The sequence below is a fragment of the Astatotilapia calliptera genome, chromosome 3 (genome assembly GCF_964374335.1).
Source record: "Astatotilapia calliptera chromosome 3, fAstCal68.1, whole genome shotgun sequence".
NCBI lineage: Eukaryota > Metazoa > Chordata > Actinopteri > Cichliformes > Cichlidae > Astatotilapia > Astatotilapia calliptera.
This window is the reverse complement of record NC_137424.1, coordinates 4,198,582-4,224,651: the sequence shown is the minus strand read 5'-3', so window position 1 is coordinate 4,224,651 and position 26,070 is coordinate 4,198,582. Positions and strand designations below refer to the sequence as shown.

General features: G+C 40.0%; 2 protein-coding genes and 2 long non-coding RNA genes across 4 annotated transcripts in view; 2 read left to right on the top strand and 2 right to left on the bottom strand.

Annotated features, from left to right (window-relative positions):
- Nucleotides 1-6,212, bottom strand: part of LOC145424152 (uncharacterized) — a 12,657-nt gene extending 6,445 nt beyond the window's left edge. Inside the window, exons 1-8 of the mRNA XM_080297122.1 lie at nt 6,122-6,212; nt 5,259-5,355; nt 5,109-5,170; nt 4,729-4,843; nt 4,431-4,492; nt 3,762-3,864; nt 1,963-2,027; nt 1-871 (exon numbers count right to left, since the gene is read on the bottom strand). The exon at nt 1-871 is cut by the window's left edge and continues 1,116 nt beyond it. Coding sequence (XP_080153248.1) covers nt 1-871; nt 1,963-1,971 — 880 coding nt within the window. The 5' untranslated portion in view covers nt 1,972-2,027; nt 3,762-3,864; nt 4,431-4,492; ... (2 more) ...; nt 5,259-5,355; nt 6,122-6,212. The remainder of the gene's footprint in view (nt 872-1,962; nt 2,028-3,761; nt 3,865-4,430; nt 4,493-4,728; nt 4,844-5,108; nt 5,171-5,258; nt 5,356-6,121) is intronic.
- The window catches only part of LOC145424230 (uncharacterized), a 236,558-nt gene that overhangs the window by 101,342 nt on the left and 109,146 nt on the right, over nt 1-26,070 (top strand). The window lies entirely within an intron of this gene.
- On the bottom strand, nt 6,666-9,700 carry LOC145424759 (uncharacterized). The gene is made up of 3 exons (XR_013905718.1): nt 9,395-9,700; nt 8,059-8,620; nt 6,666-6,770 (listed from the first exon to the last, which is right to left on the bottom strand). It is a non-coding gene; the product is annotated as an uncharacterized LOC145424759 (long non-coding RNA).
- On the top strand, nt 10,124-14,920 carry LOC145424582 (uncharacterized). Its single transcript, XR_013905665.1, has 2 exons — nt 10,124-10,946; nt 11,095-14,920. It is a non-coding gene; the product is annotated as an uncharacterized LOC145424582 (long non-coding RNA).

The following is a 26,070-nucleotide window of genomic DNA, read 5'->3' as shown; positions in this document are numbered from 1 at the left end:
CATGCTTATTAAAAAGAGACTGAGCCAACTGCATAATATAATGATCATTCCTTATTGCACTAGACACATCATCCTTGTGCATCTTGCCCAGTACTGAGTAGAGTTCACTTGAAATTGGCTGAGACATTGTGGATTGAGTAGATGCTATACCAAAGACTCTATCTTTCAGCTTCTCTTCAGCATTATTCTCTGGTCTTAAAGCACATCTTTTCATATGCCGAGAAACTTCTTTTCTGGATATCATACCCTTACAGTATAAGCAGTACTCGTATGTCTCAGCGCTGCTGCTGCTCTTTTTTGAGATCCTTTTCACTTTAAGACAACCTGATCCTGTGGTTTTAACAGCAGAGTTGTGCTTGAAGTTACCAAGGTTTCGTAACCTTTCAAGATGAACTTTTCTGTCCTTTGATGATTTGGGTAACTGAAGCACCTGGGCGACTTCAGCATTTTCATTTACATGCGTCTCCAGATGACGTGCAAATTTTGTTTGAGGTTTTCCACACACAAAACAAAAATTGACTGTGCTTTTGATTAATTTTGTTGACTTGGTTGGGGATTCATTTTGGCTAATATCCACAGTACTCTTTTCGCTACATGCATCTTTTGTTTTCTGCTGGCATGACTCTGAGCTGTCTGGTTCTTGGTCGGGATGAAGATCATCAGTAGTTTCAAGATCATTCAAAATGTGCTCAAAGTTGTTCTTAACATCCATGGTCTGTTCTTTTTCAGCAAAAGTAACGCATAAATCAGGCATGCTAGCAGCATGGGAGTTTTTTGATGGTCCAGGTAACTCAATAGACAACTCTGTTCCTGAGCTTTCTGAATCTGATGCAGAATTTGGGATGTATTCTTCATCAGATGAGACATCACCCTGTTCGTAGATACAGCATAGATTAAATAACAGAAATAAACATGGGAAGGATAAATGCTAAATTGTTCACGTCACAGAGCTCGGGACGTAAACCAAAGTCTCTAGATGTCTTAAAAGTACTAAGAAATACCTCCTGATTTAAAGAAGAAAATGTGCAGCAGATATGTATTTTGTGCAAGTATTTTGATTCTGCTTGATCAATTTGCAATCTGTGATCGATTCAGTACTTTTTTGATATTTGTCCCATTTCTAATATCCAATTTATATTTTTTGAACAATGACATTAACAAAAAAAACAAACACAAAACAAAAAAACTAAGACACCAGCCCTAACCTGGTCCCGGAGCCCCTCCCACAATGACCCCCACAGATCAAAATTTGTAAAACCTTTGAGACTAGATTGTATGAAACTGTTTTTTTTTTGTTTTGTTTTTTTTTTTTACAAAGGATTATAATAAAATCTAAGTAATATTTTTACAATGTGTTTATTTATTTCTGGCCTCTCTCACATAACTTCTACACTCTATCCAGTCCAAAATCTATCTGCTTTCAATTCTCTATCTGAGACAACACTTACAAAACTGATTATCCTTATAATTTTGTGATGAAAGAAAAAGGAAGAGCAAGCAACATGTGGCAATCTTCACGAACTGCAGCTACGTCAATATTAACTATATTATAATGAAGCCTGCGTAAATTCAACCTGGGAGAAACACCTGCACATCATCTCCATCATCATCATCATCATCTCAACTCCCTTCAGCTGCTCACTCCGGCGCAGCCAATCCGGAGCTCCCTCGCACCTATGCCTCCATTCAGCATCCGGGCATTTAAGCTCTTTCACCCATAGCTCGGCCTCTCAGCGTTTTCGCATCCCTCCACCACCCCTGCACCCCCATGCTTGCCCCCTGCCTCCATACCACCACCAGTGTCCAGACCCCAGGGGAAGACCTCCTACTTCAATCAGCAATGCTTTTATCAACAGTTTTCCCGCTGGGGTCTGACCGCCAAATATTTAATGTTCAATAAAGCATGTCTAATTCTTTCTCCGTATCTGAGTCTTTCCAGGTTGAATTTCACTGTACACTTACGTCGGACATATCCCAGTCTTCTGAAGATGTCTGGAGGCAGATCTTATGCCACACACAACGGCATTCTACAAATACAAAGAAACCACAGCATTAGACAACAACCGATGATTCATTAAGTTATAATTTAAAAAGTAGCGATCCCACACATCACAAATTATATTCACGAAGACCACTAAATATAAACAAGCATAAAGTGAATTTAAAACCAACGCATAATTCAGAATAAAAAGCAGATTTTTTTTTTTAAGTTTAAGACACATTTTAAACTTATGAATATGATATACTGAATCATCCTAATAATAAATTTTTTCATCAGATTTGAGATATAAAACATTGTTATTTTAAAAACAGACTAATTGACAGACAGACAGACATACATACATACATACATACATACGATCTAATGAGAAACAGAAAAGCTAAAATGTTTATCCTACATTAATTAATAAGGATTGAGATGAAAAGGACTTCTACTAAAAAGTCATTGAAAATGTGTAGAGACACCATCAAGCATTTGTATTGCAAATTGCCTGATTGATCTATTGGAATAGGTCTGGATTAATCAGACCCAGTACCTTATTGGGCTTCCTATATTGACATTGTAAGAAGTTTGCAAGTTTGATGCAATGTTTACTCAAAGGGTTTATTATCATCAAACATCATCTTCCAAGTTTGTGTGTATATGTGTAATTACAGAATGACAAACAGACTTGAGGGCAGTTTACTTCATACATGTTGATACTCTCTTAAATATAATTAAACATTTGTGCATTTTGCTTTATCTTTATATAACAGATCAAATCAGGAACTGTGGTTTTTGCATTGTAACATCACAAATAAGCTAAATCAGCATTGTCAGTACGCATGCACGACGCGGCCGGGTCAGAGTACACCACTACCCACGATGTAAAGGCTGAATTATACTTCTCCGTCAGATATAGGCTTGGTTCTTTTAATACATCCATGGATATAGGCCTACGGGGAAGTGCTGTGCCAGGGTTGCCAGACGTCAGTGGCCAAACCCCGCACGAGCGTCTCCGGGCACCACAGAGGCTGATGGCTCCGGATATGAGGCTTTGAAAGTGAAAGTTTATTTGCAGCTGTTGATTCATTGTACCAACCTTCCCTCAGCTCTAAGGGATCTGGAATTGTCATCTGACAACTGTCAGTCTCGATCTCGAGCAGAGACTTATATCCAAGGTAGCATAGCCTCCCGCTCCTGCTGTTTTGTTAAAACTATAGGGGCTTTTTGTAGTGAAAACGCCCAAGCGAGGGCCACGAATTCTTTCTTTCTCTTCCCAGCAGCACTGTATCCCCGTTTCGTACCAAATTCTTTTAAAACATTGACTTTAGGACGCTCAAAATATTCAATATCGCTATCACACGCGGCAGTGTTTACTGTTTACGATGCACGCTGGGTAGTCGTGACCCTTGACCCGGACCGGCATGCCTTGCGCGCGGTGAGATGCTTATTTAGCTTATATGAGCTTGATGTTGAAAGAGTGAAACAAAGATTTAAAGTTGTAAAGTTCAACAGTCTAATCAACAAAGAGTAAGAGGGCAATATACATTATTACAGTATGTTCTCTGTTCTCTGCCACACTAAGCAGACAAACTCAAATGCATGATATGTGATAGTATCTGCCATTACACTGTGTATCATTGCAATGGTTTGAATTGATAAAACTTTGAAGTGATTTTTTTTATTCTTTACATATGAAAATGTAGACCTGACTCATGGTAACTTATGGTATAGTGAAAAAATGCATTAATTAACACAAGATAAATAATACACTTACGCTTGCATCTTAGACCGTGCCATCTGATAGCTGTCAAAGGTGAATGGCATATCCCGCATTTGTCAAGTTTCACCGATTCAAATACCAGCCTATGAATTGTACACTGGAAAAAATTAAAAACATGAAATGAAACATAAAACATTGTTACCCAAATATTTTATGACGAATTAAAAATAATGTTTGACCATTTTACATATTTTCTACCAATCCTTCAGGAGAGATGGAAAGGGAGATAGGAGTTACTTTTTAGATAAAATAGTGAAGCATATCTATTCAATTCCTGAGATTTGTGAGTTAGAGAGAGGGGAATCTATTTAGATGAAGCAAAAGTAAAATACTAAGAAGCTAAAGTGACTGTGAGTAAAAGGTGCATGTATATGTCTGACACAGAAAAACCCAAGGTTTACAAGGACACTGGCCATCAGCCTCATAATGACATCCGAGCTCAAACTGATGCTTTCACTGTTTCACCTCCAGTGTGTGGCCACTCAGTAAAACACACTTGTTAAGGGGACACTGTGGTTAGAAAAGACCTCCTGTTCTAAATAGAGGACATTTCCACCACCGCTGCCAGATGTTTGCTAAAATACTCAAAATGGAGTTTCATGTAAACACCATAACACTTCTAACCATTGGTCAATTTTAAAACAAAGGTCAATTTCAACTCACCTCACAAGCAGAGTCGTTAGGCACAGCTCTGGATGATTGTGGCACCTCTTTCGATTTGCTCTCTGTACAAGGGAACACAAGGAGATTCAGTGCTTGACTTTCGTTAAGTCAAAAAAAAAACACATCTACGCATAACGCAATCAATTCACATCCCTGACTGTTACAATTCTACTCAAAATATCCATCAAGACACTATAGAATCATCAGAAATGTCCCAATACTGGCACATTTTTCATGCAGCAAACCTTCAGGCATGTCATGCATTGCCAGAAGTTAACAACATTTACTCAAAACTGACCACTGGTAAGTTCTTCTGAGAACGCTTGGGGTGACAACTCCTGATACTGGACACCAACTTCACCAATTAACTCTTTCAGAGAAGAAGTGCCACGCTGACCTCCAACAGAATGCACCTAAAAAGATGCAAAGATGAACAAGCATCAATGGTACAGTGTCCATCTGATCAAGAGGGACACTCTCAGTCAAACCTTAAAACACCCAAATGATGTTAAGAGGGAAATGCAATGTTAAATGATGACTACCTGTACTTACAATGATTTAAAGACTGTACATGCAGTATAATTGTAATCAATTGATAAACATGATCTTTACAAACCACACTATTTACCAAACTACACATTGATACAATCTTTAGTAAACAGATGAATCCATGCTAACCTCATGCTCAGAGTTGTCTGCTGTAGGTCTAGATGACTGACACTCTGCTTTTAATTCTCTGTCTGTAGAAGAGAACACAAGACATGGAGGCATAGTGCTTTGCAAGACCCCAGGGTTTAACAGGTAGTGCTTACTCAAGCAGGGACTCACCTGTGAATGAGTCTGTAGAGATCACATGGTGCTCCACGTCATGGGCAATAGGCTCTGCAACACACTGTTGACCAGAAGGGATGCTTGCGATCTTTAGCTGGGTATGAAAAGTAGAACAAATATTGTAAACATCTGGCAGCTACAGTGGAAATGTATTTAATCCACTACAAGTGGTCTTTTCTAACCAGTGTCCCCTCAACCCGTGTGTTTTTCTGAGTATGCCAAACACTGGAGATGAAACAATGAAAGACTCAGTTTGAGCTCAGATGTCAGGACAGTGTTCTCACATACCTTGAGTTTGTCTGTGTCAGACACACACACATAGTTAAGCATTTTCTGTTTCACCTTCAGTTAAATACAGTTCTAACTCTCACCCTAACTGCAAGGAAACAGAGTGATTAACCCTTACCTAGTTAAGTGAAGCCAAAGTAAGACAATACTAAGAAGCTAAAGTGACTGTGAGTAAAAGGTGCATGTATATGTCTGACACAGAAAAACCCAAGGTTTACAAGGACACTGTCCATCAGCCTCATAATGACATCTGAGCTCAAACTGATGCTTTCACTGTTTCACCTCCAGTGTGTGGCCACTCAGAAAAACACACTTGTGGAGGGGACACAAAACAGATAAGCTTGCAATCATCACTTGGGAAAGTCATACAAATTCAAGATTTAGTTAAACCAGATTGAATACCACCAAGAGGACATTTAAATATTGTGACTAGGGCTGAAACAACTAATCGATTAATCGACAACTAATCGATTATTGAAATAATCGTTAGTTGCAGCCCTAATTGTGACATCTAGATATGTAGGTTTTAAACAACAATTCATAGGGGGAAATTTTTTTTTTAAATGACCCACCTTTTTCCGCCAGGGCCATTCTTTCCCACCATAGTCATAAGTAATTTCACTTCCTGCCGCAATTTCCTTCAGTGCAAAAAGGCAGAGATGTGGCTTCTAGTGATGTGACGTTCTGTATCGAGGCTTCGGAGCGTGTGTCGAGTAATGGAGGGGGCGTTTCCGCGAAGCGCGTATCGAGGCTTGCTTCATTTATGGGAGGAGCTGAAAATGATGACGTCCGAAGCCTCGCTGCCCGGCTGTACCACGTGACTGGTTCATGAAGCGGTTCGAACTTTGCCGCAAATAATCATTTTCCATACTGCCAGCATAAATATACACAGTATACTGCCATCACTACAATATACATGTTTTACACACTCCTTTTGTTGTTGACATTTACAGGCTGTGTGCAAAATGCCACACTCTTCAAATTCATGCCAGCTATTATGTTTACGTCCAGTAGGTGTCCTGCTAGAGCAAATGAAGCTTCATGAAGCTTCGCGTTGGGGTGAACCAATTGGATGAAAAGCTCCAGTGCTTCATGGGGCTTCATCTGCCCATCACTAGTGGCTTCCCTTCTGCTTCAATCAACTTCATTCTGCAATTTGGTGTCCTGTGTTCATCGTTTACTAGTCGCCCAAATGACCCATCTTCAAGTGCTCCATCAATACTGCAAATTTGGAAACATACATTAAACAAACATTTATAGTGACACGCCTATGAACTATACTATAATTTTTAAGCACCAACACAAACACAACATCCAATACAAGTTTAGTTGTTAAATGCATAGTTGATAAGTTAAAGAGGGTCCATCAGTCAAGGACGCGTTGCTTTCTGACTGAGATAAGTGTTTGCGCTTCTACTTGTGCTTAGAGCTTAAACGTGGTTTTGTTGTACTGTCGCGCTGACCTAGTAGGTGTGGCTGTGGCTGTGGTTGTGGTTGTGGCTGTTACTCTTCTCTTCCTCCTCTTGCCCACTACCTGCTCTGTGCTGCTGCTTGCGCGTGGCCGCTGATTAGACCTTGTGCAATCTACAGCTAAGCGCAGCCTGGTGTGCACTGCTCCGCCAGGTGAGTTGAATTAGAGCAATCAAGGGCGGGCGTGCCTAGTAGACCTTAAAATGCATGCAGCAGTCATTTGACCCGAGCGTGACATGCTGAGAGGACAGCAAACCAAGCACAATCCACTTTGAGGAAAACTTTGAGTTAGACGGGCTATCGGTAAGCTTGGACTCATATTTGCTGCTTATGTTTGGGAACTATGGAAGCTCAATTGTGGAAATGTATTTATGCTTTGGGAAATAGTTACTGCATTTAAGTTTAAAAAATTATATTGATATTAAAATGTTTAAGTTTGAATAGATTGTTTATGTAGATAGTGTTTCCCACACTTATGTTAATTAATACTAAAAGCAATTACCCCAAATCCTTGGTTAAATCTTAAAACTAGTGTAAATATGTTTGGTTTAATTTAAGGAAAATAATTCTTTGTAAAAGAAAATCCTTGGTTAAAGTCTTTATTAAAATATTTGTAAACTCTAAAATGTATACTTTAAAAATGTAATTGTTACAGAAAGTGTAAAAAGTGCAAGGTAGACCACAGTTTATTTCATCTTCGTTGTTTGAAATTACTCACCTCTGATTCAAAAACTAATGAATGTAAAACTAGGATAAATGATAGTTTGGACAAAAGTGGCTTTACTGAAGTGTATATTTTTGTTATTTCATTTGTCTTCTGTATAATGCATTTAATTTATCTGAATGATTAATGAAATGTTCTTTATTTTGTGTTGAAAGGTTTTTCACCTATCCATCAAGCCATCCATCTACCTACCTCACAGACAGAGAACACTTGGGTACTAGAGGTAAGGACTCGTTAAAGAGCAATATGAGATGTTTGCTTCAGAAATCCTGACCTTGCAATAGAAATGTAAACATTCAGTCATTTTGAATTTACCACAAAGTCTTCTGCTTCCATATGAATTCAAACATGAAGACTGAACATGCGCTGGGGTACAGGTTACGTCTGTGTTCAGCTTCAGTTGCATCAATAAGCTCCCCTCTATACTCGACCACGAAGTCTCCTTGTTTGAAATTGGCTAATGTGAAGATGCCACGACCTGAAGAAACAACCATATTAGAGACACAGGCGTGGCAGCACTGCAAATAATCAATTCATTAAATATGTATATCTGTAAATTGCAAGTATGCAATGTTGTGCTTTTTTTCAATTCTACATATATAATAAAGAAAACATGTCCAAGTGCAGAAAACATAAATAGCCAGGCTCGCTAATAACTAAATTATTATTAAAATACCTTAGATTTTAATTTATATTGATGTTTGTACAGGTCACCACTGGTGATGCGTAACCCCTCAGTCTAGCCTGCAGTGTGTCAAAGTCACTCACCTTTAACTGAATTAATAAATTTGATTTCTAACATTGAATTCTTGTCTCTTCTTGCAAGGATGTGATTAATGGCATCCTGAAGGGGAGTGGTTCTCCGTGACATGATTTGCTAAGGAAATCAAGATAAAAATGTAAACAACATCAAAACTTCAAGCCTTTATGCTTACAAGGGCATTAGTAAAGCCTGAATGAGAAGCACCCCCCCCCCCCATGTTAGCGTACTATTAGTTTAAGGTTATTTTAGTTTGGTGATGAGTGCTGGAGGGATTCTGGTTAACAGATAAATGGATGGGGGCGAGGCTGTATTTGTGCAGATTAACTTGACTGTGTTCCACCTGTGTTGATTAAGTCAAGTTTCTGACATGCTCCACCCAATTTTTCTTATTTCACTAATAGCATGGATACTGAAACTGTTTCAATTGAGTTCTATGCTTTCATTACATTCACATAACAGACACAGACAAGGCTGATGTCTGAGTTGTTTTAACAGAAAGCATGCACTTGCAGATATTAAAGATACTTAAATGTCCTAATTTAACTAAAGCCTAACTCTGACTTAGCCTAAACCTGTCTGTCAAACTAAGCTTTAGATCTCTCAGGAATCATGTGCTTCATCAACACAACTATAAGAGCAAAACAAATGTTTTTTTTTTTTACAATATTTTATAAACAAATGTGTGCAGAGTGACACCAATACTGTCTCAATTTAATTTCATAAATCTACAAGAGTTTATTTGTATTTGCCTTCCAATGTTTCCTTGGTATTTGGGCAAAGATCATCTAATAGCAGTAGCAGCCATTTTACATTAAACAAGTGATCTTGTAGTGAAAAAGGCCTTCTTTCAAACTCAGTGAAACATCACACACTTGTGTAATTTCTTACCTTGAAACAAGTGATGAGATTAGGCCAGGGTAAAAATAACCCTGGGACAGTCCGGGAATCCCCGCCCCGCGTGTTGCTGTGACCTCCGTGAACCGTTCCGCGTGCTCCGGCCCGCTCCGCCGTCCTCACCTCGTTGTGGTCCGGTCCCCGCGGTGCGCTCTCCGCCGTATGCTTTCCACCGTACCTCGTCGTTCCCTCACCTGCCGCCTCACCACGGCTGTGCCTACTCTGAAGCACTGTGTCTGTCAGAACGCCCGTCTTTTAAAAGTTTTATAATTACCTTCTTACCTTTTCTCCAAAGCGTGTCAAAACTCAAAATTGATGGATGAATAAGAAGCGCCCAATCAGTCAGTCTAAATCATTGATGTAAATATCAATGGTCTAAATGGGTAATGTTAAAATGCGCATGCGCAGCTTCCAATTTCGCGCCATGTGTATAATGTCCCGCGCTCGTGTATAATTTCCCGCGCTTGTGTGTGCGGCATGCAGGGACAACTCCAACCGACAGGGGGCAGTGGCGGACACACAAATATACAACATATGTCAAGTTTTTGGTTTACAAAGACTTTTGAGAAAAACACTTTTTGGGTATTAAAACATGCCCAGAAACCATTTTAAAAGGTCAATTTTATGAGGACAGCAAAATGTCCTCCTGTAACAGAGGGTCCTCATAGCTCTTTGATTTGTCTTGAAAATTGTCCTCCTAAAACGAAAAACAAACACACAGACACACGCACACACGCAGACACGCGCGCACACACACACACACACACTATGCACAGACTGGTACTCTTTGTTCATACCTGTGTAAGACGTCATAATGAACTTGTGCATATTCATGTAAGCTCAATAAAGAGCAGTGTTACGAGGGAGCAGACGAGAGCGACTGAGGTCAAGTGAAGGAACGGCGCTGTCACAGTTCTCTCCCTCATCAATTGTCTGGTTCCAGCGGTGGGTCTGTGCTAGACGACCCATCACCAGCTTTTTCCACTGGTTACCAGTACGTGGTAGAATCCACTTCCAGATCTGGTTGTCTTTAAATCTGTGAATGGATTGGCTCCATCTTATCTCTCTTTAACAAAAGAATCCAAGTGGAGCCCTCAGGTCTGCAGATAAGCAGCTTCTGACCAGAACTAGACGTAAAAACAGAGGTGAGCTTTATCGATGGCTGCAGCCAAACTCTGGAACAGTCGCCCTTCACATCAGGTCGTCACCAACACTGGACATTTTTAAAAGCCGGTTGGAAACACATTTGTACTCTGTAGCTTTCAATCCTGACCAGTCTTTATAGTCATTACTGTGTATGTTTCCTATTTTCTCTCTACTCTGTGCAGCACTTTGGCTCAAGCTGTTTTTAAATGTGCTGATAAATAAATGTAGATTTCTTTGAATAAAACAGTGGAGCCGAGCTTTGAGCTCAGTGTGTAACAGTGTGTGTGTGAGAGCCATGTAATGTCCATGTGTGCATGCTGACTGTGCTGCTCTGACCCCCCTCCTCCTTTCAGGGTGGAGCCTGCTGGAGTCCGATGGTTGAGACCAGGTCTGAGGAAGTGTAAGTGTGTTTTTAATGGGATTCATGAAAACAAAGCAGCACACATTCAACCATCTTCATCATGTCAGGAGTCATCATCAAAGTGTCAATCAATGAACAGATGATGGATCAATAACTGCAGCTGGATTGTGTTTGTTCTCTCCATCAGATTCCTGTCAACTCACAATCGACACAAACACAGTGAACACAAAGCTCCAACTGTCTGACAACAACAGGAAGGTGACACATGTGGAGGAGGTTCAGTCATATCCTGATCATCCAGACAGATTTGATGGTTTTAATTATCAGCTGCTGTGTAGAAATGGTCTGACTGGTCGCTGTTACTGGGAGGTCGAGTGGAGAGGAGACGTTTTTATATCAGTGAGTTACAGAAGCATCAGAAGGAAAGGACGCAGTGACTGTTGGTTTGGAGGAAATGATCAGTCCTGGAGTCTGAGCTGTTATAATGATGGTCCTCATTATGTCAGGCACAATAGAATAAAAACATCCATCTCCTCCTCCTCCTCCTCTGTCTCTAACAGAGCAGCAGTGTATGTGGACTGTCCTGCTGGCACTCTGTCCTTCTACAGAGTCTCCTCTGACACTCTGATCCACCTCCACACCTTCAACACCACATTCACTCAAACTCTTTATCCTGGGTTTTGGTTCTGGTCTCCTGGTGGCTCAGTGTCCCTGTGCTGAGTGGAGTGTAAAGAGTGTCTCCTGTTACAGAAACACTCTGACTGTTGAACAGATAGTTCAGTCTGTACATGTCTGTCTCTTTCACTCACAAACACGTTTTCAGATTCATGGATTCAATCAGTTGATGTTTGAAACTCTTCTAAATGATTCCTTGTAAACTTCTTCCTCTTCAGTCACAAACAAACAGGAAGTGATGTCACATGTGTTCCTGTCCACACAGCAGAATGAGTCTATTGCTGACAGTGATGTACAAACAGAGTGAGCATTTCTGAGGCCCAAAATAAACTGAGTAGTTCACTGAATGAACAATGGACTGTGAGCTCAGTTCCTTCATCATTAGTATGGATTATATATGTATATGTATTATATTAGTATCATATATATCAGGTGCTGCTGCTTTCAGTCATTGTGCAAATGTGCTGTTTGTAAGCTTGTAAAGCTGCAGTCAGCTGAGACTGAAGAAGTCACCTGATCAGTGAGCAAACGTTTCTGAAAACGTCCAGATGAACAGAATCAACCTTTTGGGATCAGCCAGCAATGCAGCATCATTGTTGTTCAGCTTCAGAGGTTTGCAGGAATGAACTGATGAGCAGAAACAGCTGCAAAGTCCAAGAAAATACCAGCTGGAGTTCAGCTGCATTTGAAGAAGTCAAAGAAAAGTAAGGATGGCAAAGGGCGACGTTTTCTTCCAAAGAGCTGCAAACATGGTCGACGCCTCATTAGAAGAATCATCTGGACATTTGTGAGGAACTCTAACCAAGAAAGCAACGTCACACAGATCCAACAGACAGTTTCCATGACTGCAAGTGTTGAGTGGAAAAATGCTACATTGCATTATTGCATCCTCTCACCACAGGAGGCGCTGTTGGCACCACTGATTGCTGATCAGCTGTTCTCTGATGATCTGATTGATACTGTGAATAACGGGACTCACTGAACTCTGTGACACAGTGAAGATTACAGAGTTTAACTTCACCCTTTAAGACTGACCACAGAACCAAGTCCGCCAGAGCTTTTGTTATATTTTACATGCTGTGGAGCCATTTGTGGGAGCATTTCAAGTTGCTATACATCAATACAACTGTTATAGCCCTAATTTTAATAATATGTATGCATTAAGTCCATAGTAACTACATAAACTGCAAAAAAAACCTCTGCTCATCCATCTCTGTGTGTATCAGGATACATTTGGTTCATAATACACAGAAAAATCAGAGTTATTACCTGTAATAAATGTGAAAGATTCCTGCAGTGATAACCAGGCAGGACTGAAACACATCCAAGCTGTCACCACGGTAACAGCACCGCCCATCCACAGGTGAGGGGAGGAGCAAAAAGAGGGACTTTGACCATTTTATACTAAAAACACTCAACTAATGTTTCTAACATGAAACAAATGAGCCCACATTAATGTGAGCGTTTATTAAATAATAATAATAATGATGATTTCCTCCTGATCTCATTTCCACAGCAGAGAAAACTGTGGTGTATATTGAGGTGGAGGGTGTGGTCTGTGGCTCAGGTGTAGAGTGAGGGTGGGGTGCACCACAGCAGCATGCTGGGACTGCTGAGGGTGGAGGAGGGAGTGATGATGACATCAGAGCTGCAGCACAGAGACCAGTGAACACACAGTCTGTTCATCTTTGCATAGATACAATATACAGCACAATATTGAATGACAGACACGCTGTGGGAGCTTCCACAGATACACTGACGTCAGCATCCAGAGTCCTCCTGCTGCTCCCCCCTCAGAGCCCCGTGATCAGCACCAACACATTCAGTTAGATGACAGAGTCCAGCTGCAGCTAGAATCAGCTCCCCTCTGTGAACAACAGCACAGCGTCAGTGTTTCACACTCAGTGAAAGGAGGAAACAGCAGAAGAACACCATGTGTGCTACGTTTCCCAGGACACACTACAAACTGCACAAATACAGAGCAGCACGTGGAAGGACCTGGAGCTGCATTTACAGAGCTGCAGACAGCGTGATGTCCTGTATGGACAGGTGGAAGGAAGCAAGTCCTCAGCTGGAACACTCGTGTTTGTCCACAGACAGGAAACACAGCAGGAAACTTCCTGACAGAAGTGCAGCTCATGGATAACACACTTCCTGTCAGTCAGAATGAGGCTGCAGCCAAACACAGAAAGGTGTTTTTGTCCAGATGAGCCCAGAGAAGAAACACGAGTGTTCACAGACATCAGAAGCTCAGAGAGGTGAAACATGAGGTTGGAGTCCTCGTCAGCATCCAGAAGAGCTGCTGTGAAACCCTGAGTACTCATGACAGACTCTGATGGCACAAACACATCATGATTCAAACAGAAAGACAAACATGGAGCTCCTGATCCTCCTGCATGAGAACAAGCTGACATGAGCGCTGTGTCTGAGAGTGTCTCCCTGTCACAGTGACAATAACACAGCTGCTGCTCACAGTCATTAAACTGACCTGAGGTCAGCTGTGCTCCTTACATATGAACCATGTGACCTCACATCAGTGCTGTGGATGACTGTAGTCATAGAAGAGTAGAGCTGTAGCAGGTGGTGTGAGGAGGAGGTGGTGTATTCTAGTTAACTCAGTACTGAAACACTCCAGCAGAGGGCGCTGTTAAGTCCTTATTGTAACACAGTTACTGTGTGCAGTTAGACTTCATACATAATCTGCACTTATTTCCATCAGACATGCTGTCAGGAAATGATTGGTTTCTATTGATTCTACTTCCTGTTGACTCGTTTGATGACAGTGAAACAATCACAGCTGATTGTGTGATGATGTAAACTGTCACTGTTACATTCAGTGTGTGTGACATAATGTTAGTGCAGGCTGATAACAGCCTGGTTCTGTTAGAAACACATGAACGTGTCCATAGATCAGTGTGTGTTTAACATGAGAGCTTCAGCCCTGCTGATGTGTTAAATAAAGACATGCAGGAAAACTGATGAGACTCTGAAATAACTCTTTATATTTATAATGTAACTCTGCATCAAAAGAACAACAAAGGATCCCAGACAGGTTTCTGTGAACAAAGACCATTCTGATGTTTCTGTGTTTCTAACACTTTGACATTATTAGTAAACAGACTGCAGTGAGCAGCATTTATAAAGAGCTTCTATATAAAGATATGACAGCTGTTTGACAAGTTTATCACTCTGTGTTTGGACCTGATCAGTCCAGCTGTTTACTTGAAACATGTTCATTTACCTGTTCTGTTATATTCATGTTCTTGTCTCTGTTGAAAACACATTTTAATGTCCCTCAGATTTTTCTCCCAGATGAATAAATATAAAAATGACACAAACTGACTGCAGCTACTTTTTGTCCTTTCTGTCAAAAACCTTCATGTGACTCATGAGAGACACGTTTCAGCTGTTTGTGACAGATCAGAGGCCAACAAGTCATTTATAACACTTTCCATCATTGTTTAAAGTTCTCAGTGTTTCTGTGTTGCTGCGTATAGGATCTCCCAGCATCATCACTGTGCTGTCCAATCATTGTGTGCGAGGTTACCCTTATAGTGCGATGTGTGTTTGCACAAAGAGAAGCATGTGTGTCAAATATAAATAAGCACAGAACAGAAACAGCTGCTCGTTTCTTCTGTTTAGAGTCAAGTTAGTGTTTTGTGTCTTTGTTTGAGGCCTGATGTCGAGCAGAGGTGTGTGTAACTGCACTGGTCTGTTATATGTGTGAAGTGTGTGCTTCTCTTCAGCATCATCTTTGTCACTGCTGATTCCTTTGTGTCATCATGTGTTGAGAAGAGAGAACAGTTATAACGGAGGAGCAAAAGGAAGCCCTGAAATCTGCATCAACAAGGAAGTGTTGGCTCACCAGTGATCCCAGCAGAGCCACTGGTTTGGCTCCAGTTGTTACAGATTCAATGATGTTGTTGCTACAGATACATGTCAGCATCTTTATTGTAGTAAAGTCTTGTAATGTGAAGATAGAAACAAGGCAGCAAACAGCTCCATGATCTGATCTTAATGATGTTGTTTTTATTCCTGTCTGTCAGAACTGGATTGGAAACTATCAAAGGTCTAAAAACAGCCTCAACCCTCCCACAGAGCAAACTTTACACACGTCATCTTTCAGCTACAATCTTTGTTGCAGGGATCTTCTGCCAAACAAGGCTGAGAGAAGATTTCTTACAGCTGTCATGTTGATGCTGTTTCAGTCTTTGGGCAAACACACTCATATATTAGGGCTGATATCAGGGCTGCACAAGTTCTTTGTGTTTGTGATCATGAATAATAGAAGTGTGGAAGGCAAACATGTTATTGTTGGATGAAACTTCATGAATCCTTTGTAGATTTGAGCTGTTGGAGCCTTTCTTTTCTCTTCAGGTGTACAGATGCTGAGGAGGCAGGTGAAGCAGGTGGAGCTGTTGTGATGCTGGCAGAGGGTGTGTCTTAGTAACTCTGTGAGGCAGAACTGGATCCAACATTGTGGATGTGTTGATGTTGGAGCCATTAAGAGTCTCTGGCCACACTGTAGGATTTCCCTTTGATCCACTGTGGGGGCATTTTGGAGTCTGTCAGTGAAACTCTTCATGTTTGTGTTTGACTCCAGTTTATAGAAACAGAGGAATGTGTCATGCTTTTGTTCGGCCTCCACAAATACACACATTTGTTCATTGGTTGGACTTTTTGGAAGGAGACACATTGAAAACCATGTTAATAAGATCTTGTTGTTTCCTGTGGATCCGACACAGAGAGTGGACTTCAGACAGAAAGCGTGGAAGAGATTTTAGAGGCCGTGTGTGGCAACAGGAAGTTTCTGTGTGTTTGCTGATCTTACATGTGGAAAACAACACGTGATGTTTGTGAAGTTCTACAATGATCATTGTTCTCACAGCATTTTGAGTGGGAACAGTTCAAACTGGGAGTAGTGGGAGTTATTTACTTATTGAAACAAGCTGAATGTTTCTGTGACGATGAAGATCAGCAGCTCAGCTGATCAATGAACTGACATCTATCAGTCGTTTCATGAGATGAAGTCATCAGCAGACATTTGTTCTGACTGTGTGATGAATGTCAGAACGTCAGGGCTCTGCTTTAGTCACTGCTTGATGATCATTGGCTCATTGTTGAATCCAGGGCCCAGTCTGACCTCTGACCTTTGCTGCAGGTCTTCTGTGTTATCTCCACTTTCATGTCTGATCTTCTGCTGTATCGTCCAAAATAAACATCTGGATCATTTCCAACACTTCAGCAGATCTTTAGTTTGGGCAGTGCAGCACAGAATAACACATATTGTACTATACTGCCCACTTCCTGATCTTACTGGATCTGTGTGTGAGGTTGGTGAAGGAAACACATGTTTACTGAGTGAGTCGCTGCCATTAGGAACTAGTTTTTATATCACAGCCTGGAAATCACACAGGACCATTTCTGCAAGTGAAAAGTCGTCATTGGAGGAAAATGATTGTGTAGTTTGTGCGACTGAAGAATTGTCCCAACTACATGTGCTGCTGACCTTTGACCTTTCTTTAGGTGCACAGAGGAGTCTGTGGAAACATCCAGAACTGAGGCAGTGCTACAGATGCTTCAAATAAAGTGGTGTATTATCCATGTTTTCTATGGATCACATCCAGTATCCTGATCTAACGAGCCCCCTTTTTGTGGATTTTAGAGCCTCTGACTTTTGCTGCGTCTCATTTCAAGCACAAGAGCAAGAAGTGGATGAAGAAATGGGGCGAGTGGGGTCAGTGTGGTGCATGTCAGCTGTGCTCACACATGCTTTCACAAAGAACATGTGTGTTCATCGGCAGCATTAAGGTGCACTTTAGTCTTCATAATAATAAAGTATTCTGACTTTATTCTTCTGAATCCTCACAGTTATGTTGCAGCTCTGCTCTGCTTTAAGAAAATGTTCTACCAGGATGGTACTTTCCTAAACGTGTTCTCCAAATGTTCCCAAAGACTTTGTTCTAAGTAGTTCTACATGATGAAACATCCACACTAAGTTTAAGAAGGACACAAACACCATCTGTCCTTTCATCATGTGTACAAATGTGTTCAGATGTCAAATGTACCGTGAATGGATGCAAATGTGGATCGTTCCAATAAAATGAGACAGTTTTGTAAGTGGATCCCAGTTTGAAGTTCATTAAAACCTATAAGAACATGTTATTCAAACCAATTTTATCCAACAGGAAGAAGCATCAGGGGAACAGGAAACATTCAAACATGTTTACTGTAAGAACTGCACAAAGGAAGAAAACACAATCCTACACACGAGCACTTTAAAATGGACATTTAGCTTTTCAAACATCAGGGAGCTGCAATAACAACACTGTGCCCATTCTGATCAGACTGAAAGATTTATAGAGATTTATCCATGTGCTGGAAAAGGATTTGATATCAACATAGATGCAGATTAGCAGGAGCATTTTCTTCATATTGATTTAGAGTTCAGTACCAGGAATATGTAGAATTAACATCTGTGTGCATGACGAGTGATGACAATTCAAAGTCAGGCTTTCAAAGGACGTCAGAATTGGTGTCTCTATCTGTGACTGTCCCAGAGGAACCTACCTGAGGGATTATTACAGATCTGTCTATATAGAAAGACTTGCATTGATTCGCAGTGTACAATTCTTTCTAATCTATTAACATCTTCCTCCAAATCCTGTTTCTGCTGTTTAATGACATATGTCTGAATACAGATAGTGGGAAAATGTCAGTTTTAGTTTTACTGGATCTCAGTGCAGCATTTGATACAGTTGACCACAACATATTACTCAAACGACTGGAGAACTGGACAGGTCTTTCAGGAACTGTACTAAACTGGTTCAAAACATACTTAGAAAACAGGAAATACTTTGTATCAATAGGTAACTTCACATCTGAGCAGACAAGTATCACATGTGGAGTTCCCCAAGGTTCCATCTGGGGACCCTTTCTGTTTAACATTTACATGCTCCCACTGGCACAGATTATAAAGAACAACAAAATAAACTGTCATAGCTATGCAGATGACACACAAATATATATCACAATGTCACCAGGAGACCAAGGCCCCGTACAATTTTCTCCAGCTAAACAAAAACAAAACTGAGGTAATAGTCTTTGGCGCCAAAGAAAAACGATTACAGGTCACCAGAGAACTTCAATCTATACATCTAAAAACCACAAACCAGGCGAGAAATTTGGGTGTAGTGATGGATGCAGACCTAAACTTAGAAAAACACATTAAGACAATAACAAAGTCAGCTTACTATCACCTCAAGAATATTTCAAGGATAAAAGATCTGATGTCTCAACAGGACCTGGAAAAACTAGTCCATGCATTCATCTTTAGTAGGCTTGATTACTGTAACAGCATCTTTACAGGTCTACCTAAAAAATCAGTCAGACAACTACAGCTCATTCAGAACTCTGCTGCTCGAGTCCTCACTAAGACCAAAAAAGTGGACATCAGTCCAGCTCTGAGGTCTTTACACTGGCTGCCTGTCCGTCAGAGGATAGACTTTAAAGTTCTGATGCTGGCCTATAAAGCTCTGAATGGTTTAGGACCAAAATACATCAGTGACCTCCTGACCCAGTATGAACCTTCCAGATCCCTCAGGTCATCTGAATCCGGTCTTTTATCAGTTCCCAGAGTCAGAACCAGACACGGAGAAGCTGCATTCAGCTTTTATGCTCCTTATATCTGGAACAAACTCCCAGAAAGCCTCAGATCAGCTGAAACACTCAGTTTATTTAAATCCAGGTTGAAGACTCACCTGTTCTCAGCTGCATTTGAATAAAGCACCAAATCCACACTTTTAAGCTTAAATTTCAAAACTTACATTTAACTACTGATTTTATCTACTGTTCTGATCTGTTTTGATTTTATATACTGTTTTGTTTGTTTGTTTGTTAATTAGTTAGTTAGTTTGTTTGCTTGTTTTAATCAATTTTAAATCATGCTTTTTATTTGTTTTTGTTTCTAATGTCTCTGTAAAGCACTTTGAATCACCTTGTTGTTGAATTGTGCTATACAAATAAACTTGCCTTGCCTTGCCATCAGAAGGGCTCAAACCTCCTGCTGTTTCTACTGGACCATAAATTCTACTTTATGATCATCTTCAAAAATAAAAACGTGAGTTTATTTGTGAACTCTGTGAAATGTGTCTGATGTTTAGTTTGAACCAATCCTGTGTCAGCTGCAGCCACATCATTGCCACACATACAAATGGGTGCGTTCCTGTTTAGACCTGCTGGCTGTCAATGGGCTTCATTCCATTTCAGACTGCCGGTGGTCGGCTGTGATCTAAACTCAACATGGCTCCTGTGTTAGAAGAGCCTCTGATTTTAAACTTTGCACATTTAATAGTTTCTTTCCAACACTGTGGAGCTACCAGCCCAGTATATGTAGCCACAGTAGATGGAGTTATCAAGCTGACTGACAAACATCAGGACTCATGTGATCCCTACATGTGGACCTTTCACAGATGGATCCAAGTGCAGATTCAACTCTGCATCACATTTGACTTCAGCTGTTACACACTTTCTAGCTGTGTCACTTCCTGCTTTTTGGATCAGATAGTTTATTCATGTCCACAAATGTTTGGCTGCATGTTTTTATCATCTATATTTCCAGTCTTCATACAGCCGATATTTCATGTGAACTCCAACCTGCCAGCTGCCATCATGTTTTCAGGGTTCATTCAGTGTTGAAATGTAGGACAAACAGCAGCACATGTTCTCTAAATGTTTGCTGCAGTCATTTTAAATGAAGCTGATACTACATGAGACATTTTCCATATTTACTGTCTTTGAACAGAGAATAATAAAGCCAGCAAACATATACAGGCTGTGCAAATACAAACTTCTGTGGTGCATTTGATGACCTGCAGAGGAGAACAAGTCGGGGTTTTCAGCCCTAACACAACCTCTTTGTTCTCAATACTACAAAACCTTCAAAGGCTGATATGCAAGTTTGCATGAATCACCAACACAGTTGTGTTTGTTTCTAGTATAGTTATAAATAAGCTGATCAAATATCTGCTGACTGATTAGATCCAGTATCTATTACAGATGAACAGGATATCACAGCGCATGTTGTTAATCCGTCATATCAAACTAAACCGTGTTGCTGGTGTAAATATCCTCCAATAAAGTCAGATGAGGGCTACTGTTGCCAGGTAACGATGATGTCACACTGGATCTTCTGATCTTTAGCATCGTAGCGCTCGGAGTCTGATGTTGGCTCATGTGTTGTTAAACACCAACATGACGTTCTACTAGTCAAGGCCTCACCTTAACCCACTGATGCTGATCACACAGACCCACTAATAGAACTGTTTTATCAGGGTTTGATGCAGCGTCAGCATTAATGTCACATTTAATCAGACCACATTTACATTACAAGCCCACTACAACCATATGGAACTCCAAAGTGTTCAAAATTAAATAAATAAATAAGTCATGATGAAATAAATAACTATGTGAATAAGTAAGACACAGATATGTAATGTGAGAATGATATTGTGAAATAATTGAACACATTTTGAAAAGAAGCTCATTATTGTGAAATATATTGCATTCTGCTATATAAATTTACTTATTATTGTGAAATATTATTTCATGATCATTATTTTTCACAATAACAGAGATTATTCCTGAGGCATTTTATTTATTCCCAGCCGTTTTTAATCCAAATGTCCTTTTTTTCAAAGTCAGTCTTTATTTCAAAATCCCGTTTTTCCCAATGGCCTATTTATTTCATTATTATTACACATTATTTGACCACAAGCAATATTTTCTGGTTTGACGCCGTCTTTGTAGCCAGAAACCAGCTCTCTCCTCGGCTTCCTCCACTACACGCTTCCCCCACGCTGGTCTCCTCTGTCACTATAAAGGGGAGAGTCATGAGCTCCATCACCCTCACCTGTGCCGTCCAACGTCCCGCCACCAGCCTCCACTGCAGCAGGCCAGAGACCACACCCCTGCCACAATAAGTAAAAGTATATCCTTGGTGTACCCTTAATGCTAAATATGCTAAATTAACCACTCCCTTTGCCCCTTTGGGATTATTCTTATGCCACTGGGATGTTGACCTTTGACCTTCACATTAGAGAGATGGGCAGACATAATTAGTGTATGAATTTTAAAGTAACAGGTAATAAAGAGAGTGTAGCAAATGTAGTCAGGTTTATTACTCTGTATCACACATGAGTGCCCGAGGGAGGTGGGGCTGACTGGGGAGACACAGGAAACAGAGAGACAGGGCTGACTCGACATGAAACGATGAAACGTGGGACACGGGAACAGAAACTAAACACAGGCTGAAATGAACACTGAGGGAGGGAGAACTAAGATTACTGAGAGCCTGATAAATAAGAAGAACAAAAACCAAGAAAAACAAGAGTCAAAGAAAAGCAAAAACACAAAGCATTGGGCCAGAACCCACTGCTGTGACATTTATATGTGATAAAAACATTAAAAACTGCTCAGATGTTGAAATCTTTCTACGTATACTTTAGGTTCAGCTCTCCAGCCTGGCATTTGGTTAAGCATGATTCAAACATTTGATTTTGTTTAACTGGTTTTAATTATAGTTACTTTTTGTGAACATTTGTTGCAGCATTTAAAAATACATCATTTATTTTCAAACTTTTATTTGATTTAGAGCATCATATTTGACCAACGTAAATGTTTTAATTTCATATAAAATAACTGAAACAGTGAACTAAATATCTGAAATCTTTCCTTCCTTAAAAGTTATAATCCTACTTAAGTTATAGTGCAAACGCTTAAGCAACAAATATACTTGATGCTAATTAATTAATATTTCCCTTTGATGTTGCAACTATGCGGTCACTTCTGTCTTTAAACAAAATAATATTTTCCAGTTACAGAAATCATAAAGTCCAAACTAAAGTGCTACTGTTGCTATATGCATTTTATATAAATCATGGATGATGGTCCTGACATGAAGGAAGAGAAAGTTACAGGTTGCATCCTTTGACTTTGTCTCCGTGCCTTTGGGCGATTTTCAGAAGGACAGATGTTTCTGTTCAATTCTTAAATCAATTTTTTCAAACACAAACACTATTTTAAAGCTTCTAGAGAGTAAAATATTAATGATAATTATAATAACAATAATAAAAACAAAAGCTCTCAGATCCATCAAACCAAGCAGCAGAAAGAACAATAACTGAAGAGAAAACTTTAACCTTGTAGACTTCATTATGTTCCAGCTGCTCTACATACGCTGTGACCTCGAACTTAAGCAGAGCGTAAGGATGTGCAGCTCAATAACTTCATAATCAGACCCTGTGGTATTTAGGCAGCAGAACAACTAAGAATAACAACTACAAATAATGTTTTTAGGTTTCTGTTGTACTGCAAGGTTCTGTACAGGAGAACCAAACCAAGAGCAAATATTACGTCTCATTTACACCTGAGCACGAAGAGCCATCAACATTTAGCAAATTGAATCATCTTTGTTTAGATGCAAGAAGAATCATATAGAAATGAAAAAGTAGAAATAGAAATCCAGAGCAAAGATATCCTCTAATTCAGCGTAGCACATGTGCAGCTGCTGCGATTCACGTAAGCATTCGGCTCGTCGCTGTTGCAGATTTTTCTCTCGCTGTTCTGGCTCACAGCGCTGCAAACACAAAAATAACTAGAAAAATTTGCATTTCCTGCGAAAATGCTCTGTGGATGCCTTAACGCTGAAGATGTCTGCTGAAAAAAGCTGAAAAAATTGAAATTTACAAAAAAAAAAAAAAAAAAAAAAACTGCCGTTAGCAGGATTTGTCCCTGGCCCTCCTGGTCTAAGGGCGGTTATTTAGCTCACTGAGCCAAACTCTTTCTCACAAAGACGAGGTGGAGAGATTGCCAATTTTGTTGAAATGAGCAGAACCTGCTGAGAATTGTGCTGATAAGAGGTGAAAAGGCTGCAAATTTTGCAGAAAAGAGGTGAATAAGCAGAATTTCTGCAGAAACGAGGTGAAAATTCTGCTGAAAAGAGTTCAATCAGCAGAATTTCTGCTGAAAAGAGTTGAATCAACAGAAATTCTGCTGAAAAGAGGTTTTTGCTGAAAACAGCTGAAAAAGCTGGTATTTTTGCTGAAAAGTGGTGAAAAAACTTAAAATTCTAATGAAAAGGGGTCAAAAAGCTGATATTTGTGTTGAAGAGAGTTAAAAAAAGTTTAACTGTTAACTGAAAGAATTGTTGCCATAAGCAGTCTGAGAACGGATGCTCATCTCACTGAGCTAAAACACAGGTCAACCTGGCAAGGAAAATCAGTGAGGCCACTGATGATATGGCAGAAATGGGCAAAAAATATTGCAAAAAAAATTCAATATCTCAAAAAGTATAGAAGTTATGAGCACCAAAAGTCATAGCCGGCATTAGCATAAAGAGCAGATTTTTTTAAAGTTTTAATGGCGAAAATCAGATGAAAAGTGTGGGAGTAGTTCCACGGCGAAAAGTGTACGGAAACACCCGGAATAATAAAGAACTAGAAAAATTTGCATTTCCTGCGAAAATGCTGTGTGGATGCCTCAACGCTGAAGATGTCTGCGGAAAAAAGCTGAAAAAGTTGAAAAAAAAAAAAAAAAAAAAGCTGCCCTGAGCGGGATTTGAATCTGGGCCTTCTGGTCTCAAGGTAGCTACTCATCTCACTGCACCAAGCTTTTTCTCACAAAGAAGAGGTGGAGAGACTGACAAGTGTGCTGAAATGAGCAGAAGCTGCAGAGAATTGTGGTGATAAGAGGTGAAAAGGCTGAAAACTTTGCAGAAAAGAGGTGAATAAGCAGAATTTCTGATGAAAAGAGGTAAGGAAGCAAAAAGATGCGCTGAAAAGCGATGAATCACTAGAATTGCTTCAGACTGCTCAAAAGAGTTTTTTTCTGAAAACAGCTGAGATTTATGCTAATAAGAGGTGAAAAGGCTGAAAATTTTTCAGAAGAGGTGAATGAGCAGAATTTGGGCAGAAAAGAGGTGAAAATTCTGAAAATTCTGCTAAAAAGAGTTCAATCAGCAGAATTTCTGCTGAAAAGAGTTGAATGAGCAGAATTCTGCTGAAAAGAGTTTTTTGCTGAAAACAGCTGAAAAAGCTGGGATTTGTGCTGATAAGAGGTGAAAATGCTGAACCAATCAGAGGTACTGCTTCTGTCTGCTTCATCAGGCTGTGTACTTGTATGTATTTCTGCCATTGACTGTTAACAAGAATCTGAGGTCCATATTAGAAAAGCTGCTAAAATCATAAAACTTTGCAGAATTGTAATAAATTATCGATATGAATTACTGGTCTGTGATAGTGTATTAATTTGTAGTGGAAGAAAACATGTGGACAAGGTGGAATTGAACCCACGACCTTTGGGCTTCAGACCCGTGTCATTACCAACTGCGCCACTGGGAAAGAGAGCGGGCGCCTGGAAAACAGGGTGATGAGCAGTCAGAATTAGATCGCGTTGAGAGGCGAAAAACGCCATTTTTTTGGAGTTACAAAACGTTGTTTAACTCAAAAACTAGGTGGGATAGAAGCATAATTCTTGTACTGGGTGAATGACTTTGGTGAACTTTGACTGCGATTTTCATAGCTCTTTGTAACTCCGTCGCGGAGATATGACGAGAGAAAAAACGGCTTCAGTTTCGGAGTTTGAAAACTGAGAGGAGGACAGATTTCCTACCATCAAACAAGTCTAACTCATCTCAGAACGGTAATAGGTGAGAAAATATTTCTGCTGAAAAGAGTTCAATTAGCATGATTTCTGCTGAAAAGAGTTCAATCAGCAGAATTTCTGCTGAAAAGAGTCTTTTTCTGAAAACAGCAGAAAAAACTGAAAATTTTGCTGAAAAGAGTTCAATCAGCAGAATTTCTGCTGAAATGAGGTGAATGAGCAGAATTCTGCTGAAAAGAGCAGAAGCTGCTGAGAATTATGCTGATAAGAGTTGAAATGGTTGAAGATTTGGCAGAAAAGAGGTAAATCAGCAGAATTTCATCTCATACTCATCTCACTGAGCCAAACCGGTTCTCATATGATACCACTTCTTACAGGGTTCATGTTTACTAAGGCACTACCCAAAAGGCGCAACAAGAGGGCACTCCAACACAAGAGATGACCTACACTGATGCACTTAGTAAACAGTCAGCCCCCTACTTAGCCACTACATAATACAGTGAAATTACAGTATACAAATTTACACAAATACTATGATTTGGCAGAAATACTATGACTTAGTAGTAATACTATAACATAAAAGATTTCCTAAAAAAACTATGAAATTGCAGTAATTATATGACTTGGCAGAGATACTACGTTTTAGCACAAATACAGCAAAGAGGGACTCATCCAGGCTGGAGAAACTGATCAGGAAGGCTAGCTCTGTGGTCGGCATGAAGCTGGACACTCTGGTGACAGTGGCAGAGAAAAGGACATTAAAGAAACTGATGGACATTATGAACAATGCTGGGCATCCTCTGCACACGGCCATAAACAATCAGAAGAG